Raw genomic sequence first — 22,294 nt, forward strand, 5'->3', positions numbered from 1 at the left:
TTCTGGATAGCCTGTAGCACGGCTCGCAGGCGTCTCAGGTGGTCGTCGAAGTTGCTGGCGAATACCACGACGGCGTCGAGATAGACGAGACAACTTTGCCACTTCAAGCCGAAAAGAACGGTGTCCATTACGCGCTGGAACGTCGCCGGTGCTGTGCATAGTCCGAACGGCATAATTTTAAATTCGTACAGCCCGTCCGGCGTGACGAAGGCAGTCTTTTCACGATCTCGTTCGTCCACCTCGATCTGCCAGCACCCACTCTTGAGGTCCATCGGCGAAAAGTATCGGGCGTGGCGCAGCCGGTCCAGGGTGTCGTCGGTGCGTGGCGGCGGGTAGACGTCCTTTTTTGTTACGGCGTTCAGTCGGCGATAGTCCACGCAGAACCGAAGGGTCCCGTCTTTCTTTTTCACTAGGACTACCGGTGAAGCCCACGGACTCCTTGAGGGCTGGACAATGTCGTCATCGAGCATTTCTTGGACCTGCTTCTGGATGACTTCTCTCTCTTTGACAGAGACACGGTACGGCGACCGATGAACAGGAAGCGCGTTGTCTTCAGTGACAATTCGGTGTTTCGCAACGGTCGTTTGGCGCACCTTTGACGACGTGGAGAAGCACTCATTGAATTCGGCGAGTAGGTCACTGAGTTGTCGTCGTTGTGGGGTAGGCCGGGTTGGATCGATGTCAAACTGCGAAGGCGGCGTTGTCTTGGGTGGCCACGAAGAGAGGTCTTCTGACATTCCGGCGATTGCGGCTGAGTCCGGGAGTTCCTCGGCGTGACCCACGGCGGTGCCTCTCGTAAGGTGCTGGGCCTCCTGTCGAAAGTTCGTTACGAGTGCGACAGTGTGTCCGTCTTGGAGCTCCGTGACGCCTCTTGCGATGCCGATCCCTCTTCCTAGAAGCAACTGGACGCTTCCTTCGAGCAAAACGTCGCCGCAGAAAGTCTCATCGACCCCGACGGGTACGAAAACACTTGACCGCGGTGGTAGGTTCACGTGGTTTGCGAGGACTCGTACCGCGGATGACGTCGCTTTGGGGTCCTCCTGTGGTGGAGCAGGTTTTCGTAGCGTCAGCCGGTTTGCTCCGAGGTCGATGACGGCGCCATACTTGCAGAGAAAGTCCATTCCGAGGATAATGTCCCTCGAACAGTCTTGCAGAACGACGAACTTGACAGGGCACGTCTCACCATGGATCTCGACGCGAGCAGTGCATCTCCCCACCGGCGTGATGCGGTGCCCTCCTGCGGTTCGTATTTGAGGTCCATCCCACGGCGTCGTGACTTTTTGAAGACGGCGGGAGAGCCTCCCACTCAAGACTGAGTAGTCTGCTCCGGTGTCCACGAGTGCTGATGCGTCGTGGCCGTCGATAACAACGTTTAGGTTGTTGGACACCGATGCAGAAGCTTCGTTGCGATGCGTGACGTCTGGAGAGTGGGAGCGCTCCGTCGTTCTTGGAGGCTCTTTACGTCGGTCGTCTTCGGCAACTCCACCTCCAGGGGTTGCCGCGCCTAGTTTCCCCTGCGAGGAGCAAGGGGTGACAGGCTTTCACGTCGGGGTCGGTGCATCGGCGAAGCCGGACGTCGTGGCGATGGCGACCGGAACTCTCGGCGGGAGGCAGGCTTGGGGGACTGAGGTCGTCGAAGGTACTCGTCGATCTCCTGAGGGCGTTCACCGTAACGGGGGCGTGGGTCGTTCGGGTGGAACCCCCACAGCCCGAGTCGCCGGTATGGGCATTGGCGGTAGGTGTGGTTCGCTTCCCCGCAGTGGAAACACAAAGGACGTCGGTCGGGTGTTCGCCACACGTCGGTCTTCCGAGGTGCGCGGGGCCCCTGGCCAGCGTACTGGACCTGGTCGTCGCGGTGGCGGTCGTGCTGCGGCGCAGGAGGCCGACGTCGGGGCGGAGCGACATAGGCTCGAGGAGAAGGCGGTGGCCTTCGGGCCACTGCGGCGTAGGTCAGGCTGGGCTCCTCGGGTGCTGCTACGATGACAGGAGTCTCCGCCTGGAAGGCTCGGTGGACCTCCTCTCGTACGACTTCGGCGAGTGAGAGAGAAGACGGGCAATCTGCAGCAGGTAGGATCTTGCGGAGCTCTTCCCGTACGATATCCCGGAGGATCTCTCGGAGGTTGTCGACACCGTTGGTATTCGGGTCCAGTAGGGAAGCTGCGACGGTTGGAGCAGTAGGTGCGCCGGCGAGTCGGTGGTAGTGGCTTGCTCGGGCCGTCAGTACGCGCTCGATGTTGGTGGCTTCACTGACAAAAGCATCGATGGTCGTCGGGGGATTCCGAACCAGGCCTCCGAAAATTTCTGCCTTGACGCCTCGCATGAGGATTCGAAGTTTCTTTTCCTCTGTGGCCTCCGGGTCGGCTTGGGCGCTTAGACGCAGGACATCCTCCACGAAGCCGGTGATGCTCTCGTTGGGGCCTTGAGTCCTGGTACGCAGTAAGTCTTCGGCTCTCTCTCGGCGGTGCTGGTTGACAAATATCGCCTTCAGCTGGCTCTTGAAAATGTCCCAGGATGTCAATGAAGACTCGTGATTTTCGTACAAGCTCCTGGCAGTCCCCTCGAGCGAAAAATACACGTTTTGCAGCCGTTGCTCGTTGGTCCAGCTATTGTGGCGGTCGACGCGTTCGAATTGGTCGATCCAATCTTCAACGTCTTCGTGGAGTTCGCCGTGGAACGGAGCCGGTGTCCGAGGAGCGATGGGTAGGTAGACAACGGCAGGAGCGGCGGGGGTCTGCGACTGGTTGGCCATTGTCGGCTGCCTGGTCCTGGGTGGTAGAAGTCCGTATTCCGGGTGTAGCCCTTGGGTGCGGCGACTTGATCGAGTCTCGACCTGGTCTTCGTTGGGTCCTCGGGGGCTTGGGTTGGGACTTGTACTGCGGGAACTCGAAGGGCTGCGCTGCACGGACATGCGGTACCCCGCACCTCCACCAGAATGTCACGGGTGGCGACCAATAAACAAGAAATAAACAGAAATAAATAAACGTGTAATGTGGCGAACTTGTGCCAAAAATAAAGAAGGAAACAGAAGAAAGCAGAGCGTCGCGGGCGTCGAAGTCGGCGTGTCAGCAGAGTCGAACGCTGGGCGAAAACTGACTCGACAAGGTCGCGGGCGGCCTCTTATCAATAGTAAGTCACTATCTCGAAGATTCGGCGGGGAAGGTTCGAGTGGAGCGCGCTCGGGGCGAGAATGAACACGCACCTTCTAGAACAAGAAAGCAGAAATAAAGGATGGAAGTTGCGCCCGGAACAAGAATAAACGAGAAGGTTCCAGAACTCCGTGACCGAGCGTTGATTTCCCGGCACAGCGCGCGGCAATATTGCGAAGAATCCGTCGCCAAAACAAAGGGTATCTCGAAGTCTGGATAACAAAGCACCGGTGCTGCAAGGAGTTTGCCTCTTAGTTCCCGAAAAACCTCCTGCTGATCATCACCCTACTGGAAGGTAGCCGACTTAGATGTGAGCCTAGTCAGGGACTTGGCGAGCTTGGAAAAGTTATCGATAAACCTCCGATAACAGCCAACGAGTCCCAAAAACTCTCTCACGTCCATCACCTTGGTCAACCTCGGGAAATTTCGTACGGCTTCCTCTTTCTCTGGGTAAGGCCGAACCCCCTCCGCGGATACGATATGTCCGAGATATTTAACCTCCTGCCTTAGAAACTGGCACTTCGAGGGCTTCAACTTGAGCCCAGCCGCCTGAAACCTTCGCAGGACGCACTTGATGTCTCGCAAGTGTGAGTCAAAATCGTGACTGTAGATTACAACCTCGTCCATGTAAACATGGCAGAATTGTCCCACCAGCCCCTCGAGAATAACATCGGCAGTCCTCTGCCACACGGCTGGACTGTTCACAAGACCCATTGCATCCAGTTCCAGTCGTAACGGCCTGATGCCGTCTTGGGGGATTTGTCTGTGGAATCCATTTCAATCTGCCCACGGCACTGAGGTACCCAACACTGCCAAGCTGCGCCAGGGTCTCCTGAATGTCGGGAATCGGATATGGATCAACTCGCGTGTCGGCATTCAATTTCCTATAGTCCACCACGAGCTGAAACGATCCGTCGGACGTTTCAACCAGCGGGGCCGGAGCCCCCCAAGGCGACTTCGACGGCTCCACAATGCCCTTCTCCAACAGCTCCTTAACCTGATTATCCATCTCGCGCCGCTGGGAGTATGGGATCCTATACGGACGCTGGAACACGGGTGTCGAATCTAAGGTATCATTGCGGTGTTTAATCACGTCACAGCGGCCCAGGTCCAGTGGACCCCATGCAAATGCCAAGAGACAGCAAATTGAGGCGCAACCAACAGCGCAGTGAAGGCTACAGCGTGGGCGTAGCAAACATTGAGCTAATCGTCATCACCATTGCGACTTTTGCTGGTCTTTGCTTCTCCGGGCAAGAGTAACGGGTGACGTTAATAGGGAATTGTAGTAGACCGTTTCCGCAGCCCGCTAAGCACCCGGATAGCGCTCCGTAATCCGCCACAAGACCTTGAACTACGCAGAGAAGGCTGGCAGCGCGCATGCGCAGCTGCGCCGTTTTCTGCGGGGATACCGTAGCGGAGAAGAAAAACGATCTACTACAACTCCCTAATAACGTGTCCTCTCGGCGCGCCTCTGCAGCGCAGTTCTTGGGAGCCGTCCGGCCGCCCCGCCGTTACACTTTTGCGACAATTAGGTTGTCTTCGAATAACGTACGCAATTTTAGCATACGCCAGCGCTAAATTTAGCGCTTGTGTTGGTGCACGCTACGCAAGAAAGTTTTAAAATAGCGTTTCTCCGCCGCGACGCAAAAGCCCAAGCTCCTGGCGCTTTCAACGCCACCCAGATAAGGTCACAATTTTATTACACACATCAAATGCTGTAACTTGAGAAGAAACAAGTTTTTTGGTCCAAAGTGATATTTTAGATTTGTTTAAACGTGACAATGCGACACGAAGTGGTCGACCGGTCGTGTCCGCTTGCGTCGCCTCGGCAAGAGAGGTCTCGTGTACTGACCTTCACACACCGTGCCTTCGCCGAGAAATGTTCGCGCGTCGCAAGCATGAAGTTGCCGATGATCGTTGTCGAACCGAGTGCAATGTCGTTCCGTAATGAAAATCGCAGTCACGAGGATGCCGACGACGTCGCGCTCACGACACCGCCGAAGCTGGCGCAGACATGGCCCTGGGAGCCGCCATTGTTTAACTGCGCTCGTCTTGGCTTTACCCAACTTCTCATCACGAATCCTCCTTAAAGGGATGCTGAACCGAAATTTTGATTCCACAAAACACGCGGTAAAAGTGTGCGATGGGATGCTACAAACACCAAAACACCACTCATACAGCGATATCTTGAACGAATGACCAAATTTTTCAAGAAAAGGAGGCGCATTTGACAGAGATGATGTCGTCATGTTTCTCCGAGAAGGAGAGGAAACGGCCTCGCGTCTTCTCTGCCTCACAGCCTTGAGGGAGCGAAGCGGAGAGAGGAGGAAACTCGGTATAGTGATGTCACGCGCCTCGTCGGCCTAGTTCAATCTGGACCTCTTTTTCCAAAAATACGGCCATCCATTCGAGATATCGCCTTACGAGTAGTGGTGTAGGGATTGTAGCGTCCCGCCTACGTTTCCTGCATTGTTTTTTCTGAAATCCAAATTTCGGTTCACCATCCCTTTAAGGCCCAGTCGCATTGAGGAAACACAGCGGAAATATGAACAAAACATGTTTCTCAACAGTCGGGAAACATGTCTGCTGTCGGCTCTGTTGCCCGACAACCCTGTCACATTGAGGAAACAGCAACACAACATGGACGACAGCGACAATGTTGTCTCGGTGTGACAGCTTTTGGCAACGGAAACCTCGACAACTTGTGTCGGACGACACGTGTTGCCCATTTCGGTGGCTGAGCGAATTTTTTTCCAGCAACACGGCAACATCTATATTTTTCTGTACAGATGGTCGCACGAGAATGCTTCAATAATAACGTCAAGCGTGAAGGGGCATTTTGAACGCGGCTTCTTGCGCGGCGGAAGCTGATCGTCAGAATCATCTGAATCGATGGCACAAAGGAGAACCCTGTCACACTGCAGAAACAGTCGGAGAACTTTGTCCTTCAACACGAGGAAAACATGTTTTCGGGGACCCTGTCACATTGTGGAAACAGCAACAGTCCGGAAACATGTTGCTGTAGTCCGAAAACCATGTTTCCCAACTTGTTCTCCGACACTCGGGGAACATACTGTCACACCGAGAAAGCGTGTTGGAAGAACACAAATTGCCTCCTCTCCTGCGCGCTGCCTCCCTCTCTCTCTCGCCCTCGTCTGCCCGGCCGGCTCGGCTAAGCTACAAGCGCGAGCTCCGGGCTTTCAGCATCCCTGCCAAGCACGCGCGCTCGTGCAGTGCAAGCACTGTTCTGTGCCAGATGCTCGCGCGGCTGCGTCTGGACCGAAGCTGAAACGAAGTATAGGCGGCTAGGCTCAGATCCGCTGGCTCCGCTCGCCCCTTGAATCGTTGCCATTTTGGATGGGCGTCTCATCGACGTCGCTCTACCGTAGTCGATTCATCAGCCGCGCGAACCATCTCGTGTTCTCTGGATTTGGCGGTTGCGTTCTGCTACAGGGCTAGATAGACCCTTGCAGGATGGCATACGCGCCGGCCACAGCAGCAGCTTCTGCTTTGGTACTTCTTTGTGCCATCGATTCAGATGATTCTGACGATCAGCTGCCGCCGCGCAAGAAGCCGCGTTCAAAATGGACCTTCACGCTTGACGTTATTATTAAAGTATTCTCGTGCGACTCTCTGTACAGAAAAATATAGATGTTGCCGTGTTGCTGGAAAAAAATTCGCTCAGCCACCAAAATGGGCAACACGTGTCATCCGACACAAGTTGTCGAGGTTTCCGTTGCCAAAAGCTTTCACACCGAGACAACATTGTCGCTGTCGTCCATGTTGTGTTGCTGTTTCCTCAATGTGACAGGGTTGTCGGGCAACAGAGCCGACAGCCGACATGTTTCCCGACTGTTGAGAAACAGGTTTTGTTCATGTTTCCGCCGTGTTTCCTCAATGTGACAGGGCCTCAAAGCAGAAGCTGCTGCTGTGGCCGGCGCGTATGCCATCGTGCAAGGGTCTAGCCCTGTAGCAGAACGCAACCGCCAAATCCAGAGAACACGAGATGGTTCGCGCGGCTGATGAATTGACTACGGTAGAGCGACGTCGATGAGACGGTGATCCAAAATGGCAACGATTCAAGGGGCGAGCGGAGCCAGCGGATCTGAGCCTAGCCGCTTATACTTCGTTTCAGCTTCGGTCCAGAGGCAGCCGCGCGAGCATCTGGCCCAGAACAGTGCTTGCACTGCACGAGCGCGCGTGCTTGGCAGGGAGGCTGAAAGCCCGGAGCTCGCGCTTGTAACTTAGCCGAGCCGGCCGGGCAGACGAGGGCGAGAGAGAGAGGGAGGCAGCGCGCAGGAGAGGAGGCAATTTGTGTTCTTCCAACACGCTTTCTCGGTGTGACAGGATGTTCCCCAAGTGTCGGAGAACAAGTTGGGAAACATGGTTTTCGGACGACAGCGACATGTTTCCGGACTGTTGCTGTTTCCGCAATGTGACAGGGTCCCTGAAAACATGTTTTCCTCGTGTTGAAGGACAAAGTTCTCCGACTGTTTCCGCAGTGTGACAGGGCCTTTAGAGGAGCGCAGAGATTCTTTGCGTACGCACGCCATTTCTGAGAAATGGCGCACGCTAAAATAGCGCGCGCAAAGCGCAAAACGGGGTTAGAGTTTGACGCATGCGCAGTGGCGAGGAAGCTATTCCTTGCGTACGGAAAGCTTTAGCGTTCGCTATTCTAAAACTCCCTATTAGAGGATTTTCCCAGATCGTTTTTGCCGTCCCTCAATGCTCTCCGCCACCCGCTGCGATACCCGGAATTCTACAGTCAAGGCCATCGACGCGCAGGCGCAGTAGCGGCTTCGTTGCGGACGGTTTAGCAGAGGGGGAAACGCGGTCTACGAAAACTCCCTATTGTGTCTCGGAGTAGTTCGCACTACGGATGTTACGTACACAGCCTTATGCCGCAGTTCTGCAGAAGTCGTCAAATGTTGTAGACACCAAAACATGGTGAAGAATGCGGTGCAGACGACACTTGCGCCCATTACATACGCCCGCCCCAATCCCGCCCGTCGTCCCGTAAAGGATCACGCGACCTCTCGTACCACGTGATAGCCACGTTCTTGGCAGCCCGATGCCAATGTTGCCGGACGGAGCCGAGGTTTCGGTTTCAGTTTCTTCTCGTATTTAAAATTAGATTTAAAAATATATATCCCATGCTTCGCAAAGCAAATGACGCAGTGTCTTTTGCTAGGGGTTTTAATTCGAAATCACTCATTATCCCGAAATCTTCCCAATTGAGCGGAGTTGCCCTTTAACGTCGGTTGCAGTCGGATTTAAGGCGAAACGGAGTATAAAGGTCGAGCATAAGGCATCGGGACAGCTAAGATTTATGTGCTCGCGATAAGTGGCAATATGTAACCTCGCAGGTCTGAGGACAGCTTACGAAAAGAGGAACCCCAGAAACCTGATACTCCGGATGTTTCTTCACGTGTCTGAACACAGTGCTAGCCTTCATACCTGCATAAATGCTGACGTCCACTTTTTTCCTTCTGCTTTGCAGCGACGTCAAGAAGGGGGCGCTGGAAATACTGGAGCGTACGCGCAAGGCCATCCGTAAGGTGGTTCCCTGCGACGTCCTGGAACCCCGAGTGCTCCCTGAGGAACACAGGGAGGCTTTCGACGTCGTCCTTTCAGTTGGGTGCCTGGACTCAGCAGCAGCAGACCACGAATCTTTCCGAAGCGCGGTTCGCAACGTGGGAACACTCGCAAAACAGGGCGGTCTGCTAATCATTGTAGGCATGGGAGGCGTCAAAAGCTATCCCGTGGGAACCACTGATTTCACCCACGCGAACCTCACCGAAAACGTGCTCAAAGAAGCCGTGATTTACGCCGGTTTTGAGATGACACAATACCAGTACAAAAAACTTGGATTAGTTGTTGGCAGCCCAGACACATTCAGGTTTTGTCTGGCGGCCCGTAAAATCTGATTCGGCTTGTGGAACCACCGGTACAGACATGACACATTTGACCATATCAACTATTGACCAAATAAGACGATATTCAGTGTTGGGCATTTCGGTGTACGACGTTTAGGTGCGGGCTTTTCTATGCCGAAACTTTTCTGTGCAAGGACGCTTCGGTGTACGGACTTCTCGGTGTACGGACTTCTCGGTGTACGGACTTCTCGGTGTACCGACTTTTCGGTGCCCGGCCTTTTCGGTGCACGGACTTTTCGGTTCACGTACTTTTTGGTGCACGGACGTTTCGGTGCATGGACTTTTCGGTGCACAGACTTTCCGGTGCACAGACTTTTCGGTGCACAAACTTTTCGGTGCACAGACTTTTCGGTGCACGGACTGTTCGGTGCACGTATTCTTCCTAGAAATTCATTTATTTGCACGAAATAAATTTGTAGACTTGGTCATCCATTTGTCACTTGCCGACTGTCGGGGTTACGTACCGTAACGTCTGGGACCAGTGCTTAAAAGAGAACCCGATGCCCGTCCCACCGCGCGGCCGACGGCTACAAGCGAGGGCAGTCGCCGCGCTGGGTTCGCCAACGACATACCGACAGGGATGATGCCGGTATCCAACAGCCTTCATTGAAAAACAGGGGTCGCCAACAAGACACTGCGGTCACGCGAGCCGTGAACACAAGGTGCCGGCAGCGCTCGCAGACCTGAGAACCAAAGGGTATCGCGACCGTAGTCATCGCCGGTCGGACGAGCTCACGCCGCAAGCAGTCGTCGCAGGAGTTCAGGCCAGAGCTCTCGGCAGGCGGACGCCCACTCGGAAGAGGGGACGCCGACTGTCAGAGCCAGGGGAAACGCTAGCGTTGAGTCATCGCCGGTCGGACGAGCTCACGCCGCGACTCCACCAGTATCCCGGAGTCTAATCCAAAACGCCTCGCCAGACGGCCGTCCACTGGGAGAAGGGAAGACCGTCCCGCACAGTCTCGCTGGCACGGGAGTCTCGCGTAGGAGTACGAGAGCGTAGGACAGCACGGTAGTGTACTCCCCACGACATGATAGAAAACGAGCAAGCTCAAAGCCAGACGACTCTGGCCGAAACGTTCGCGGCTTGTGCATTCGGGCGGGAGGAAAACCGGTAGTTCTCACACAATATACGACGTAAGTGACTTTGTTAGGCGCAGCACTATCCTGCGTAAGGATTGGAGACGTTGGACGTTATGGTTCGTTTGCCTGTGTCTCTTTTCCAATGTACGCACTAGACGGATCATATCGTATTTCGCTTTGGGTCGATAGATGCGTTCTCGGCGTCTTTAGTAAGAGCATAGGGTTTATTAATGGTATTCCATGTGGAGAAATCCCACCAGCAAGAAGCTTCTCCCGCGAAATCGTATAGCTTCGATTGTTTTACCCAAATGAGAGGAGAAATTAAAGTTCTTCCCATCCGTTGCGAGTCATCCGTCACGGTTCTAAGATACTCTAAAACAAGCAATTACAAAAATTTTAAAAAAATTAGAAAAAAAAAAAGTTGTTTTGGACAGTTTAGGAGACACATTTCTTGTGGGTGCCGCTAAGAAGTGCATTCACTAGCGGTACATAGAGCTGCAGACTCTCGATACGAAGATGTTCAATACGAAGCAACAGCAGAAACATTTAGGGCAAAAGGATGGAGGCAGGCCTACTAAAACTCATAAACAACAATGGCCACAATTGTCGACTCCGTTCAACAAACAATAGTGAAGAAAACAGACATGTTTCCAAACAATAAAGGCATTGGCATCAAGGGGGTTGCAAGCGGTATGGGTATTGAAGACCCCACTCCATCTTCAAAATACGAAATATATCATTCCTTGATCGGCGTGGCTGTACCAAACCACGAACCACATCGCTTCCAGTGCATTAGGAAGCCCTTCACAATCGCGGCAATGACTTTAGCCTCCCTTGCAAACTCGCGAAAAATCTATTGCGCTCGGCATGCACGCTGTCGTCGAAGTGATCATTTCCGGCTCGTCACTCACAGGAAACAAGCCATCTGACCCAGAATGAGAGGGGAACATATGCTGTCCGCATAGGTCAGGGGTGGCCAGGTTGACCAAGACCTAAAATTCGCAAACAAAACCAATAATCTTCCCAGAGCCGCCTGGAAGAAGAAAGGCGGAAAAGTGTGTGTGTGTGTGGTTGGGAGGGGGGGGGGGGAGGGCTATTAGAGCAATAAAATAAATTTTCTAGAGCAATATATGAAACTTTCACTATACTTTAGATCTATACGAGTGAGTCAAAAGCAGTCCAACTGTACGTAAGGTAGCACAAGACTACCAAACCGCGACTTCTTCCCTTTCCCGCCTCCTTCCCTTCCCTGGAGGGAGGCGGGGAAGGCGGGGGGGGGGGGGGGGGGGGGCATTGGGGGGATATTAGGTTTACTAGAGAGCTGCGAGACTCACTTTAACACGCAAAGAGCCGCAACTTGGCCACCCCTGGCACAAATGGTTGGATGATGTCAGTGCCGTTGTTCCAATGTTTCTTTCAGCACTTCGAGAATAAAAGCCTCCTGGCCTCTAATGCAGCGAGAGAGAGAAAAAATAAAACTGTAACAGCCATCTGGAAGTAAAGCTTTGGCAGCTTTCTGCCTGGTTAGGGGATGACATAGAAGAAAATAAGCTCCGACCTTAATTTAATAGAGAAGTCATTCTTTTTAAACTCATAGGCAGGATGGCGCCTATTGCGGAGCTCATTTCCGATGTGTTAAATAACCTCGCGTGACGAAAGAAAAAAAGTGATCCATCACTTTTAGCTCATTGCAAAATTATGTAGAGATTCGCGAGTACCAAATAATTGTAATAAAATCAAATATAAAGTTTAATCAAGGACACAAGCCTAAATTGAATACTAAATTTATTTTACGTGTGATCAAATGTTTACTTATTCTCCTGCGAAAATAGCAGCCCCTGTGCATGATCTGGGGTCCACTTTGATGGAAATTAGGGCGGCATATAATTTATTTAGAGGAAGTCTTTTCTCGTCACTTGTCAGACCGACAGGAAGTCAGGGAAGGGACCGCGGTCAATCACTGATGGAACTTTTTTGAGCCCATTGAAAACTCCTCTTCGTCCGGAAACACTACCTTCAAGGCGAAGTGACAAGCCTGTGGGAAAGTAATTTCGGGATCAAAAACTTCCACCTCAAACTTCAAACTTAATATCAGTTGGCGTCTAAAAAAAAATTTTTAAAAATGTATCGCAGTATCAGTATTTCAGTATTTCAGAAGTGTAGTAAGTTGGGCGAGTTGGTATGATGACATGATGAACAGAACAGCGCACACAAAGACAAGGACAGAGAAAAGGAACATGCAGGACACACAAGCGCTGACTCGCAACTGAAATTTATACACAAAAGAAGGAAGAAGAAAACGTTCTGAAAGACACGCAGGGCACGCAGTGCTTATGACACGCGACACAACAGCATCTAACTGCAATGTCTTTGCCCCATAGTTCTTTCTAAAAACAAGGTTTCAGTGTTTAGTAGTGTCACTGATGGGTGGCTGACGCAGCAGTCCCCCAGGCTGTTGATGCAATGTGCTTCTAAGATTTCGCGAGTTGTCTTGTCTCGATAGTGTCCAATTATTGTTGTGCCTTTTAGAATCGGAACACACGAGCAGGAATTGCAGTGAACTGGAAGGTGACCACCCACCGTAGATTTTAGCGAACGATCATGCTCGGGAAGGCGATCGTTTAGGCACCGTCCGGTTTGGCCCACATAGCTTTTACCACACGTTAATGGGATTTTGTACACCACACCAATTGAACATGTTCAATTGGTGTGGTGTACAAAATCCCATTAACGTGTGGTAAAAGCTATGTGGGCCAAACCGGACGGTGCCTAAACGATCGCCTTCTCGAGCATGATCGTTCGCTAAAATCTACGGTGGGTGGTCACCTTCCAGTTCACTGCAATTCCTGCTCGTGTGTTCCGATTCTAAAAGGCACAACAATAATTGGACACTATCGAGACAAGACAACTCGCGAAATCTTAGAAGCACATTGCATCAACAGCCTGGGGGACTGCTGCGTCAGCCACCCATCAGTGACACTACTAAACACTGAAACCTTGTTTTTAGAAAGAACTATGGGGCAAAGACATTGCAGTTAGATGCTGTTGTGTCGCGTGTCATAAGCACTGCGTGCCCTGCGTGTCTTTCAGAACGTTTTCTTCTTCCTTCTTTTGTGTATAAATTTCAGTTGCGAGTCAGCGCTTGTGTGTCCTGCATGTTCCTTTTCTCTGTCCTTGTCTTTGTGTGCGCTGTTCTGTCCATCATGACATTTCAGTATTTGTATACCTGCCCTCACTAAAATGTATTCCTGCATTTTTCTTTCCAAAGACTTTTTGCCACTTTTTAAAATGTATTTTCGATACGTATCGCAATACATTTTTACAGATATATTTGAGTTTCACCATTGTAGCCACTACTTTCATGTATCCCAGTATTTGTATTTCCAAATACATTTTTCAGTATTTCTGCCCAACCCTAACTGGCATATAAAAATTAATTTAAAAAAAAATCAGGGAGCGTTATGTTGGACACCAGGTATTGGCCTAGATCTACATCTGCGTGGCACGAGATGGGAAACGTGGCTATGTTTTCAGTCATAATTTATTTTAGGAAAGATTACGGCACCCTGTAGAGTGATGGAATAATACGTGGCAAGCATATGACGATAGAAGTACGATAGTGTTAGTGCATCGCAAGCTGACACATCTCGGACTTCTCACCTTAGCTATTTATTCACTGAAATACCTTACCCTGTCTGAAGGGAGCATTGCGTAAAAAAAGGGGGAAGGAGGGAGGAGAAATTCAAAGTTTTGAGACGTTACAAATAAGAACAACTGCAGATAGAGTATAACATACACAAAAACCAAATGCATAATTAAAAGAAATACAACGTTTTGATGAAAATATTGCAAATAAGTGCAGCAACTGCATGTCCAACTATAACACAAAAAAGCGTTGTTAGGGTCTGGGGGTTTGTTCTACATAAATTCACTCCCCATGAGCTATCTTCCGACCGTTTGAGTCATAACTTCCCTCTCTCTTCTTGGCCGACATGGCGCATGCTCTGTCGCATTGTCCCCTGTGAGCAACAATAGAGTTCCTGTATTGGCCTCGAGATCAACTTAGAGGTGGCGCTACGGTCGCGCTATCATCATCATCAAAGCGGGGATAAGAGAACGGCCGCCTCATAGGCTCTCCACGTTCGCGCGCGAGACGGCGTATATTCTTGCGTTTATTTTGTCGCATACTATCGGTGGGAAAACAATTCTAGCGGAAAAGGATGCGGTACTGTTCGGTGCTTCAGCGAAGATCAAATCGTGTTGCCAGCGTGCGGCCTAAATTTATATAATCGCTTCTGTGGGTGCGTCGTCTGCTCTAGGCAGACGTTGGAAAGCATGGATCACCACGACTGATGCCTGTCTCCGGCTGAACTAGAATATTTAGTTAAATATTTGTTTCTTTTAAAATGAATGTATCGGTTCATCAACGTGGCAATTAAAAAAATAATAATAAGTTCCAACACAGATAACATAATACTGGTACTGTGGGCTGTGAAATCGCAGCTTCTATGTTTTTTTTTTTTAACTTCTAGCTTTTGCAGTAATATAAATATTTAGAACGAAGATAAGTTAGCGCTGTATTAGAAATTACCATGCAATTGCGTTCCTCTGCCCTTTTACTGTGCCATAGTGTGGGTAAGTTTTTTGGTGTCTGAACAAATCTACTGCGTTGCGATGAGGACAGGGTGTCTCTTCTAGTTAAGATCTGCAAACTGCGCGGTTGGCAGGACAACTGAAACAAGTGAAACAAACTGTTCTAATATCCATGACTGTAATAAACGGGTGTAACCGAGCAATGCAGCAATGTTCCTGTTATTAAATGTTTTTTCTCGGTAGTGTGAGTTCACCCGCTTCAATTTTCTTGGTGAGGGCCGCGGATGTCAAGAGGCTAATACTATAAATTTCTGGCTAAATAATCTTGTAATCAAACACTGTAGACTCTGCAACCCTAACAAACGACGCGCACCACGACACAGACAGCATCGGCCGCAGTGATACTCTTTTACTGATGAGGGCTAGCGACCTTCACGATAATTTCCGATCACCCTCCGCCCTCACCTAACGTATATCAAAACTGGGCAGTTCATCGATTAACCTTCAGATTATTCAAGTAATGCTTTAATCGCAATTTTTTTTTTTGCCGGTTAATAGTAGTCTTGTGCTGGAGAAAGTCTACAAAGAGTAAAAAATGCCTACTTTAATATTTTTGACGTCTTTATTTCTTTTGTGACACTGGCCTATATGGTGAACCACTTCAGCGTGTTTGCGATTTCACCGAGGGTGATTATACTGTTTAAATAATAACTTAAAAAATACCCCATTTTAAAAGGCCTCCCGTGTTCATATTTATGTAGGACTCACAACGTGAAGTTTAGAATGGGAACGCAGTATGGCCATTTATGGCATAGTAAAACCAGTAAAAAAATGTGTAGTTTAACGTCTTTCACGCAATATGACCGGCAAAAAATCAACGTACGAATTTATTGATTGATTAGTCTATTAAAGGATAGCGATCAGTCGGGTTAATGTTCTAATCAGACCACAGACCCACTCAACATTCAATACTTAATGAAAGCCACGGTTTGTGCGAGATAACAAAAATACGTGGGACCAGCGATTGTATACAAACCGACACACTAAGATTGTGGAAACTTCCGCCTTAATAATAATCGCTTTGCTGAATTTCTACGCATGGGAAACGATACAACGCAACCTTTAGTAAGAAGAAACGGCAACAAAAACATAAAACACTTAATAAGGAATGTCAAGCTCAGCTTGCGTCGTCGAGATCCATGCTTCTGAGCGTGCGCCCGTAGCAGACGACGCATGGCGGTATCCCCGCTTTCGCGCGTTTCCAATTTCGGCCGCACGGTGGCGACACGGTTCGATCTCGAGGCGAATAGGCTCCCTACGGGAGCCAGATTTGCGCGTCTGATTCCACGTTCCGCGTGCCGCCCTCGTCGCTATTCGCCAAGATACGATCACGTGAGGAGCCGTATCAAGTGTCGTGCAGCAAAGTAGACGTTGCACGCGCCCCGGCCAGCCCCGGCGTATGTTCCCCGGCTTTTGAGCGCGCCGCGCGCCTCGAACGCGCGGCGCTGCTATTCGCCGAATTCAGTCACGTGAGGAGCGGTATCCACATGCCATGCATGAACGGGCAACTCTGGCTCCCGTAGGGAGCCTATAGACGATTGCAAGCTGGGCGACTGGCCGCCGCCATGTCTCTGCTCGAGCAGGCACGCCCGTGCGATTACGAGCTTGCCAAAGCTACGTTCACCCGCGCGTTGCACGCGCTTGCACGCATGGGGCACCACTTGTGGCGCCATGCTTGCAATTGTCTATACAGGAACTCTAAGCAACAACAGAGCCGTTTATACTGAGAGAGTTTGGCCGATGGGCGGAGCTTGTTGGCCGCTAGAACCAGCGGATTTCGCGATAACACAATATGGCGTTACTTCTTTGTCTTGTTCATTCCTGTGAAATCGCGTAGAGTTCCTATGAGTCAGATCCACAATATGGCGGACGGAAGTAGTCATCCCCCGGTTGTCAGACTACGCTGCTGTGGTTGTCAGACTGCCAAAATCTCCTTAAGAAGGCCAAACTCTCTCAGTATAAACGGCTCTGAGCAACAATGCCTTGATGTGCCACCTGCTGGGCAGGGCGTGAACTCCGCGCCGAGCACGGTGTGTGTCGCGCTAGCGCCTATGTTCTGTGCGTGGCCGTCGCACGCACAACCCACACCCTCACAACGCCCCATCCTTCTTCTGTGAAGGGAGGACCCAAGGCTTGCGGAAGAGGGCAAGCTGGTCATCTTTAGACAAACCGCATGCTCTTCCTGTGTATGTGTTCTTCGGCTTATAGACATTCTCGTTGACTCGAGCTGTAACAGTCAAGGGTCCAGATCGCTTAGAAACAAGCTTTGCGGCAATTCCCTTTCTAGCTTTGCTCAGAGTATGCAAGCATTTCAGGACCAAATTGCCTACAGCAAAGTGGCCTGGTTGTCGGGTCGAGTTGTATGGTCGTCGGTGCATTTCCTGGGCTTTGTTTTGGTGCGCTCTCGCAAAGGCCAGGGCATCCTGCAGGCGGTTGTTCAGTTCCGCTGCAAAGGAGTGGGGCGCAGAGGACGAGGTATCTGTGTCCTGGGCAGATGTTGAGACCCACGGAGGGCGGAGCTCCCGACCACAGTTTAAGAAGGCTGGCGTGTAAACTGCCACTACACTTTCTCTGGTTCTCATGGCAAAAGCTATCAAGGGAAGTCGGTTTTCCCAATCACGATGTGCCTCACAGTATGCCATTACGCCTTTCCCACCCAAATTTAGCTAAAAAATTTCCCCGCTATTTTTAGCGGAAAAATTTTCCCCGCTAAACGTAGCGGAAAAATTTTCCCGCTTAATTTAGCGGAAAAAATGCCCCGCGAAATTTAGCGCAAAAATTTCCCCGACAAATTTAGCGGAGAAAACTAAACCGCCTAATTTAGCGGAAACATTTCCCCGCCAAATTTAGCGGAAAAAATTTCCCCGCTAAATTTAACCACAACAGTTCCCCGCGGAAAAAAATCCCAGTTAAATTTAGCGGGAAATGTTTCCCTAAATGGGAAGAGAGCAGCAGAAGAGGAGGGGCTTAGCCTCCTCTCCGTGCATTCCTCTCCTCCTCCTCCTCAAGAGCTGCGCTCTAATCCGGCATAACAGGGAATTGTGAACGTCTTCATTTTTTTTTTCATTCGTATCTTTTTTTTGCTTCCTGTATATAACTAACTTTTTAATTTTACATAACATAGCCATAATCAATACCACCAGTGCTTTGTACTCTTCAGGCGAAGACGACCTATTATAAAAAAAAAATATGTCTTTCCCACTATCTATTGCTGCCTCTTTTATTTAGGTTGCGAAAAAGGTTTTTCTTGGTATCTTTATGCACGTGCAAACGCGAGCTAGCGTTCGCAGCTCTAAAACCTCGAGCATGGAGCGGTTTTAAAGCACCCCAAATCTAGCAACGGAATGGACCGATCCCACCAAGCGTTCCACGCATGCGTGACGCCGCCATAACTGTAGTTCGTAGGAGGCAGACGCCAGTTCACGCGACAGCTCATGCTGCCTCGTGGTCTGCTCGCGCAAACCTCCAGCAGGGTTGTCGCGCGTGCAGAAAGACTACAGATCCCACGATGCATATCGACAGCGGTGGCGTACTCAAACTAGCTGGTGAGATCGGTCCCTTTTTCGAACTTCCGAATTTTTTGCTCTAAAAATTCGTCAATTTTCGAACATTCAAATTTATCCCTCTTACAAAATGACCGCATCTCCACATGGTGAATGATGTTGATTGGGGCGAAGCTCTTGGTGGTGCTGACGATACTGATTTTATTAGCGGCGAGAAGTTATGGTGGCGCCCTCCTACGGTTCCCCCTTGTGACGGCATTACCTTGCAAACAACAAGTTCGATGGTGTTTGTAAATAGCACGGTGGAACCTTGAAATCATTGCGCTCTCAAAGGAACACTGCCAACACCGTCAAAATTAAAGTTCTTTCATTCCTCTTATTTCCGTCGATGATATACCCTTTCCGACGTCATAAGTCAGCGTTCGGCCAATCGTGGAAGGCCGACCACAGCGACGCTTTCGGTCGCGCTCGTCGCCAATTGTTCATAGGTAGTGCTGATGGTGCTGATTTTTTTTTTATTGCTCATAGGTAGTGCTGAGTTCCGGGTTGCGTTTCGACTTCATTATTACTGCTTTATGGTCGGTGAAATGCAGAGCCAGTGATTCTTCTAGTGGATCAGGTTGAATCCGCTAGAAGCCGCGGGAACGCATCTCCACCGCTTGAGTCAACGGTCCATATCAGAAAGAGAATGTGTGGTATGGAACGTGGTTATATACGCATTTGAGCATTTGACCGCAGCGCCCTCTCGTCTATAAACGTTGAGCCAATGCATGCAAAGTTTAACGCGATTATATACGCATTTGACCGCAGCGCCCTCTCCTGTAGAGACGTTGAGCGGCTACATGCAACGTTTCATCCATGAGATTCCCAGCTCTCGAGTTAACTATCACATCTCAGAGCCCCCTACGCGTCCCGCAGTCGTGGCCGAGTGGTTAAGGCGATGAACTAGAAATCCATTGGGGTCTCCCCGCATAGAGACGAATCCTGTCGACTGCGCAAAATTTTTTTTTCTTTTTATGTGAGCACGGACGCTGGCCGGCCGGACGGACGGAGGGACAGACAAAGCTAGACCCTAAGGAGCTTCGCCCCTAAAATTCGACGATTTTAGAACTTTCAAGACTGCTGAGTTTAAAAGCGCGTCAAACTTTGAAGACCTGAAAAAATTCGACCAAGTTCGAACCGAGTTCCCCTCTAAAAAATTGCGGCAAGTAATATATAAAAAAGAACACGCAACGTATGAATGTGTTGATTGGAGTGAAAATCGCACTGTAGTTTCAGTTATGTGGTTGTGCCACTGACGACTCTCTTTTAAAGCGCCGAACAATCGCTTATTGAAAGGCCTAGGCCTGGTGCCTGGAATCTCGTTAATTCTGCTTCGGCACAGAGCCTCTCCCATGTGCCACCAACACCGCCTAGACAGAAGGCCTCCGCATAGTCTCCTCTCCCTCTATGAAACGTCATCAGAGTCGGATCACGCTACCTCGGCTATTGGGCCCGAGCCCGCCCTTCGACGCGCCGATTGGACACGGGCTTCAGCCGGACACTGACACATCACTCGTGCCCAATCCCACGCCTCGATCGATCTGACTGTTATGACCCGTGCGGAGGGCTTATGTCTAGCTGGTGGTGGTACAACTCCAAAGTTACCCCCAGATAGCCTGGGGGTCTATTGATCTCTGGTCTGCAGGTTGGAAAATTAACCGAGGCACTTTGTCGGGGTGTCCTTCATAAACCTAGTTGCTTCAGAACGTAAAGGCACCTACACACAGTTGCGTCTGAGTGCGTTTAAATGCGTTGCGTCGAGAAACGAAAGCGAGTTCCCGGCAGATCTGTGCTTATCCAATTCAAGGAATAGCTTGGCACGCAACATTAGAAGCAGGAAGGAAGAAGAAGAAGGTTGCGGCGAGCAGACGCATGCTCATTAAGGCTCAACAAAAAACCGATGTTTCGTGCTGAAATTCTTGATTTCCGTGCGAGAAGAAGTCTTGGATAGACAGCGTTAGTGACCCAGTTCATGTGGATACCTTCCTCAAGCTGGTGAGCGGAATATTTTTATTTTAGAGGCATTTTGTTTTGAAGCCACGAGGAACCTCGCTAAGCCTCGGTGGGCCTTGCTCGACTAGGGCGATGAGCCGAGTTCGCTCGGTGCGGCCGCCCTACTGGCCCTAACCAGCTAAGCGTCACCACGTGGAACCGCCGCGGCGGTGGTGTAAAACGCAAGATGGAAGTAATATCGACGGAAGGTCTCGTGCTCAGCCCCAGGACCGGATACGATCCGGACAAGGTGGTTTTTGACTCCATAAATCCAGCGTCGCGGCCCTTTTATACGGATGGAATTCAGAAAACCGCCTCGGAGGAGCAAGTAGGCACGCTACCCAGCAATAGCTGGGTACAAGTTCTGCATAGAAAGAAGACCCAGAAGAAAGAAGTCCATGACCAGCGGAAGGAAGACCGAGGACCTACCGGTAGAGCAACGGAGGTCAAGAAGAAAGAGACGAAGAAACCGTTTCGGCTTCCCAGCCTCAAAGAATTCAAGCACAAGATCATTGTGAAGCCACGGAAGACGGCGGTCGACTTGAAAAGCTGCCGGGACCAGATCGGCGAAGCGGTGCACAACTCTCTCCCGAGGTGTCTTGTGGAGAATTCAATCGTCCGGTTGCTAGAAGAGCAAAACACCATTATGATCTGCACGGACATATGGGACGAAGCCGAAGCGTTGGCGAAGCTTAGAAGTTTGATATTCCCGTCCGGACAACTCGACGTTGAGGCCTACCACGTCTCCCCGAGGGAAGAGGCATGCCGTGGCGTCATTCATGGGGTTCGGCCGGAGCTGTCCAATGCACAGATCAGAGAGAAAATCAGGGCCCCAGGACACAAAATACTCGACGCTAGGAGGGTCGGAAGGTCCAAATCGGCGCTCATCACTTTCGCCGGGACCAAAGTTCCGTTCACGGTCACTTTCAACTGGCTGGAAACGCCCTGCTTTCTATACAAGAAGACAAAGGCAGCCTGCCTTAACTGCGGAGAGGCCGGCCATCGGACGGATGTGTGCAGCAAACCGACGGGTTACGCGTGTGCGATGTGCGGGGCCCCGCAAGCGATGGATGCACACCCATGTGTCCCGAAGTGCGCACTGTGCGGAGGGGCGCACGAAACATACGACAGTCACTGTCCTGAGAAGTTTTTCAAGGAGAAGAGACAAATTGAGAGAACCGGACGGAGCCGCTCGAGGCACCGCAACGGAGAACAGCAGGTGCGCTGGCTGTCGAAGGAGCGGAGTGGCTCAAGGCCGCGTGCTCGCTCTCACAGCAGATCAGCAAGCTGCAAGAGAAATTCGTCACGCCCGGCGCCTCTTGCCGAAAAGAAAAGGAAAAGGAAAAGTCGTAAAGGCGGGAAGAAGCAAAATTGGAATCAAAGATCTATGTCGCGGGACGGGAAGAACTTGGACCTGGGGGACCAGGAGAAATGGCCCGAGGTGCAGAAAAATGATAACCATATCAATGTGACAAAGAATAACCCGCCACCGAGGTCAAGCGGGAGTAGCCAGCATACACAAGTCCTCAGGCAGGATGCCCCGAGTAAAGGAGTGGAAGATGTGGAAATGAAGAGCATTTGCTCTGGGACCCCCGGGGTCACTACGGACCAATTTCGAGAAATCGTTGAGGCTGCGGTGAAACAGGCGGTGCAGTCTGCCACGCAGCTTTTAATGGAAAAAATCACGCAGCTTTCTAACAAAGTGGTAGCGTTGGAGCGAAACCGGGAGTCCATGCTCAAGCAACTTGGGACAAGAGGGAAAAAATCTACATTCTTGGAACGAAAAAGAAGTTCCCTGCTCCAGGAGCTAGGGGCGAAGAGAAGATCGCCAACTGATGCACGACGTGAAGTGGAATCAGTAGAAGACACGAATAACCATCTGTCGTCTAAAACAGTCATATCTGAAAATATGGCAATGGAACTGCAGGGGGATGGGTCGGAA

The 22,294-nt window shown here is 50.8% G+C and overlaps 1 protein-coding gene across 1 annotated transcript in view; it reads left to right on the top strand.

Annotated features, from left to right (window-relative positions):
• The window catches only part of LOC120848499 (nicotinamide N-methyltransferase), a 33,281-nt gene extending 24,208 nt beyond the window's left edge, over positions 1-9,073 (top strand). Inside the window, exon 5 of the mRNA XM_040220489.3 lies at positions 8,647-9,073. Within this exon, the coding sequence (XP_040076423.1) occupies positions 8,647-9,073 (427 nt within the window). The remainder of the gene's footprint in view (positions 1-8,646) is intronic.
• Positions 9,074-22,294: the final 13,221 nt, after the last annotated feature.

Source organism: Ixodes scapularis, unplaced genomic scaffold (assembly GCF_016920785.2).
Source record: "Ixodes scapularis isolate PalLabHiFi unplaced genomic scaffold, ASM1692078v2 PGA_scaffold3__209_contigs__length_174095766, whole genome shotgun sequence".
NCBI classification, from domain to species: domain Eukaryota; kingdom Metazoa; phylum Arthropoda; class Arachnida; order Ixodida; family Ixodidae; genus Ixodes; species Ixodes scapularis.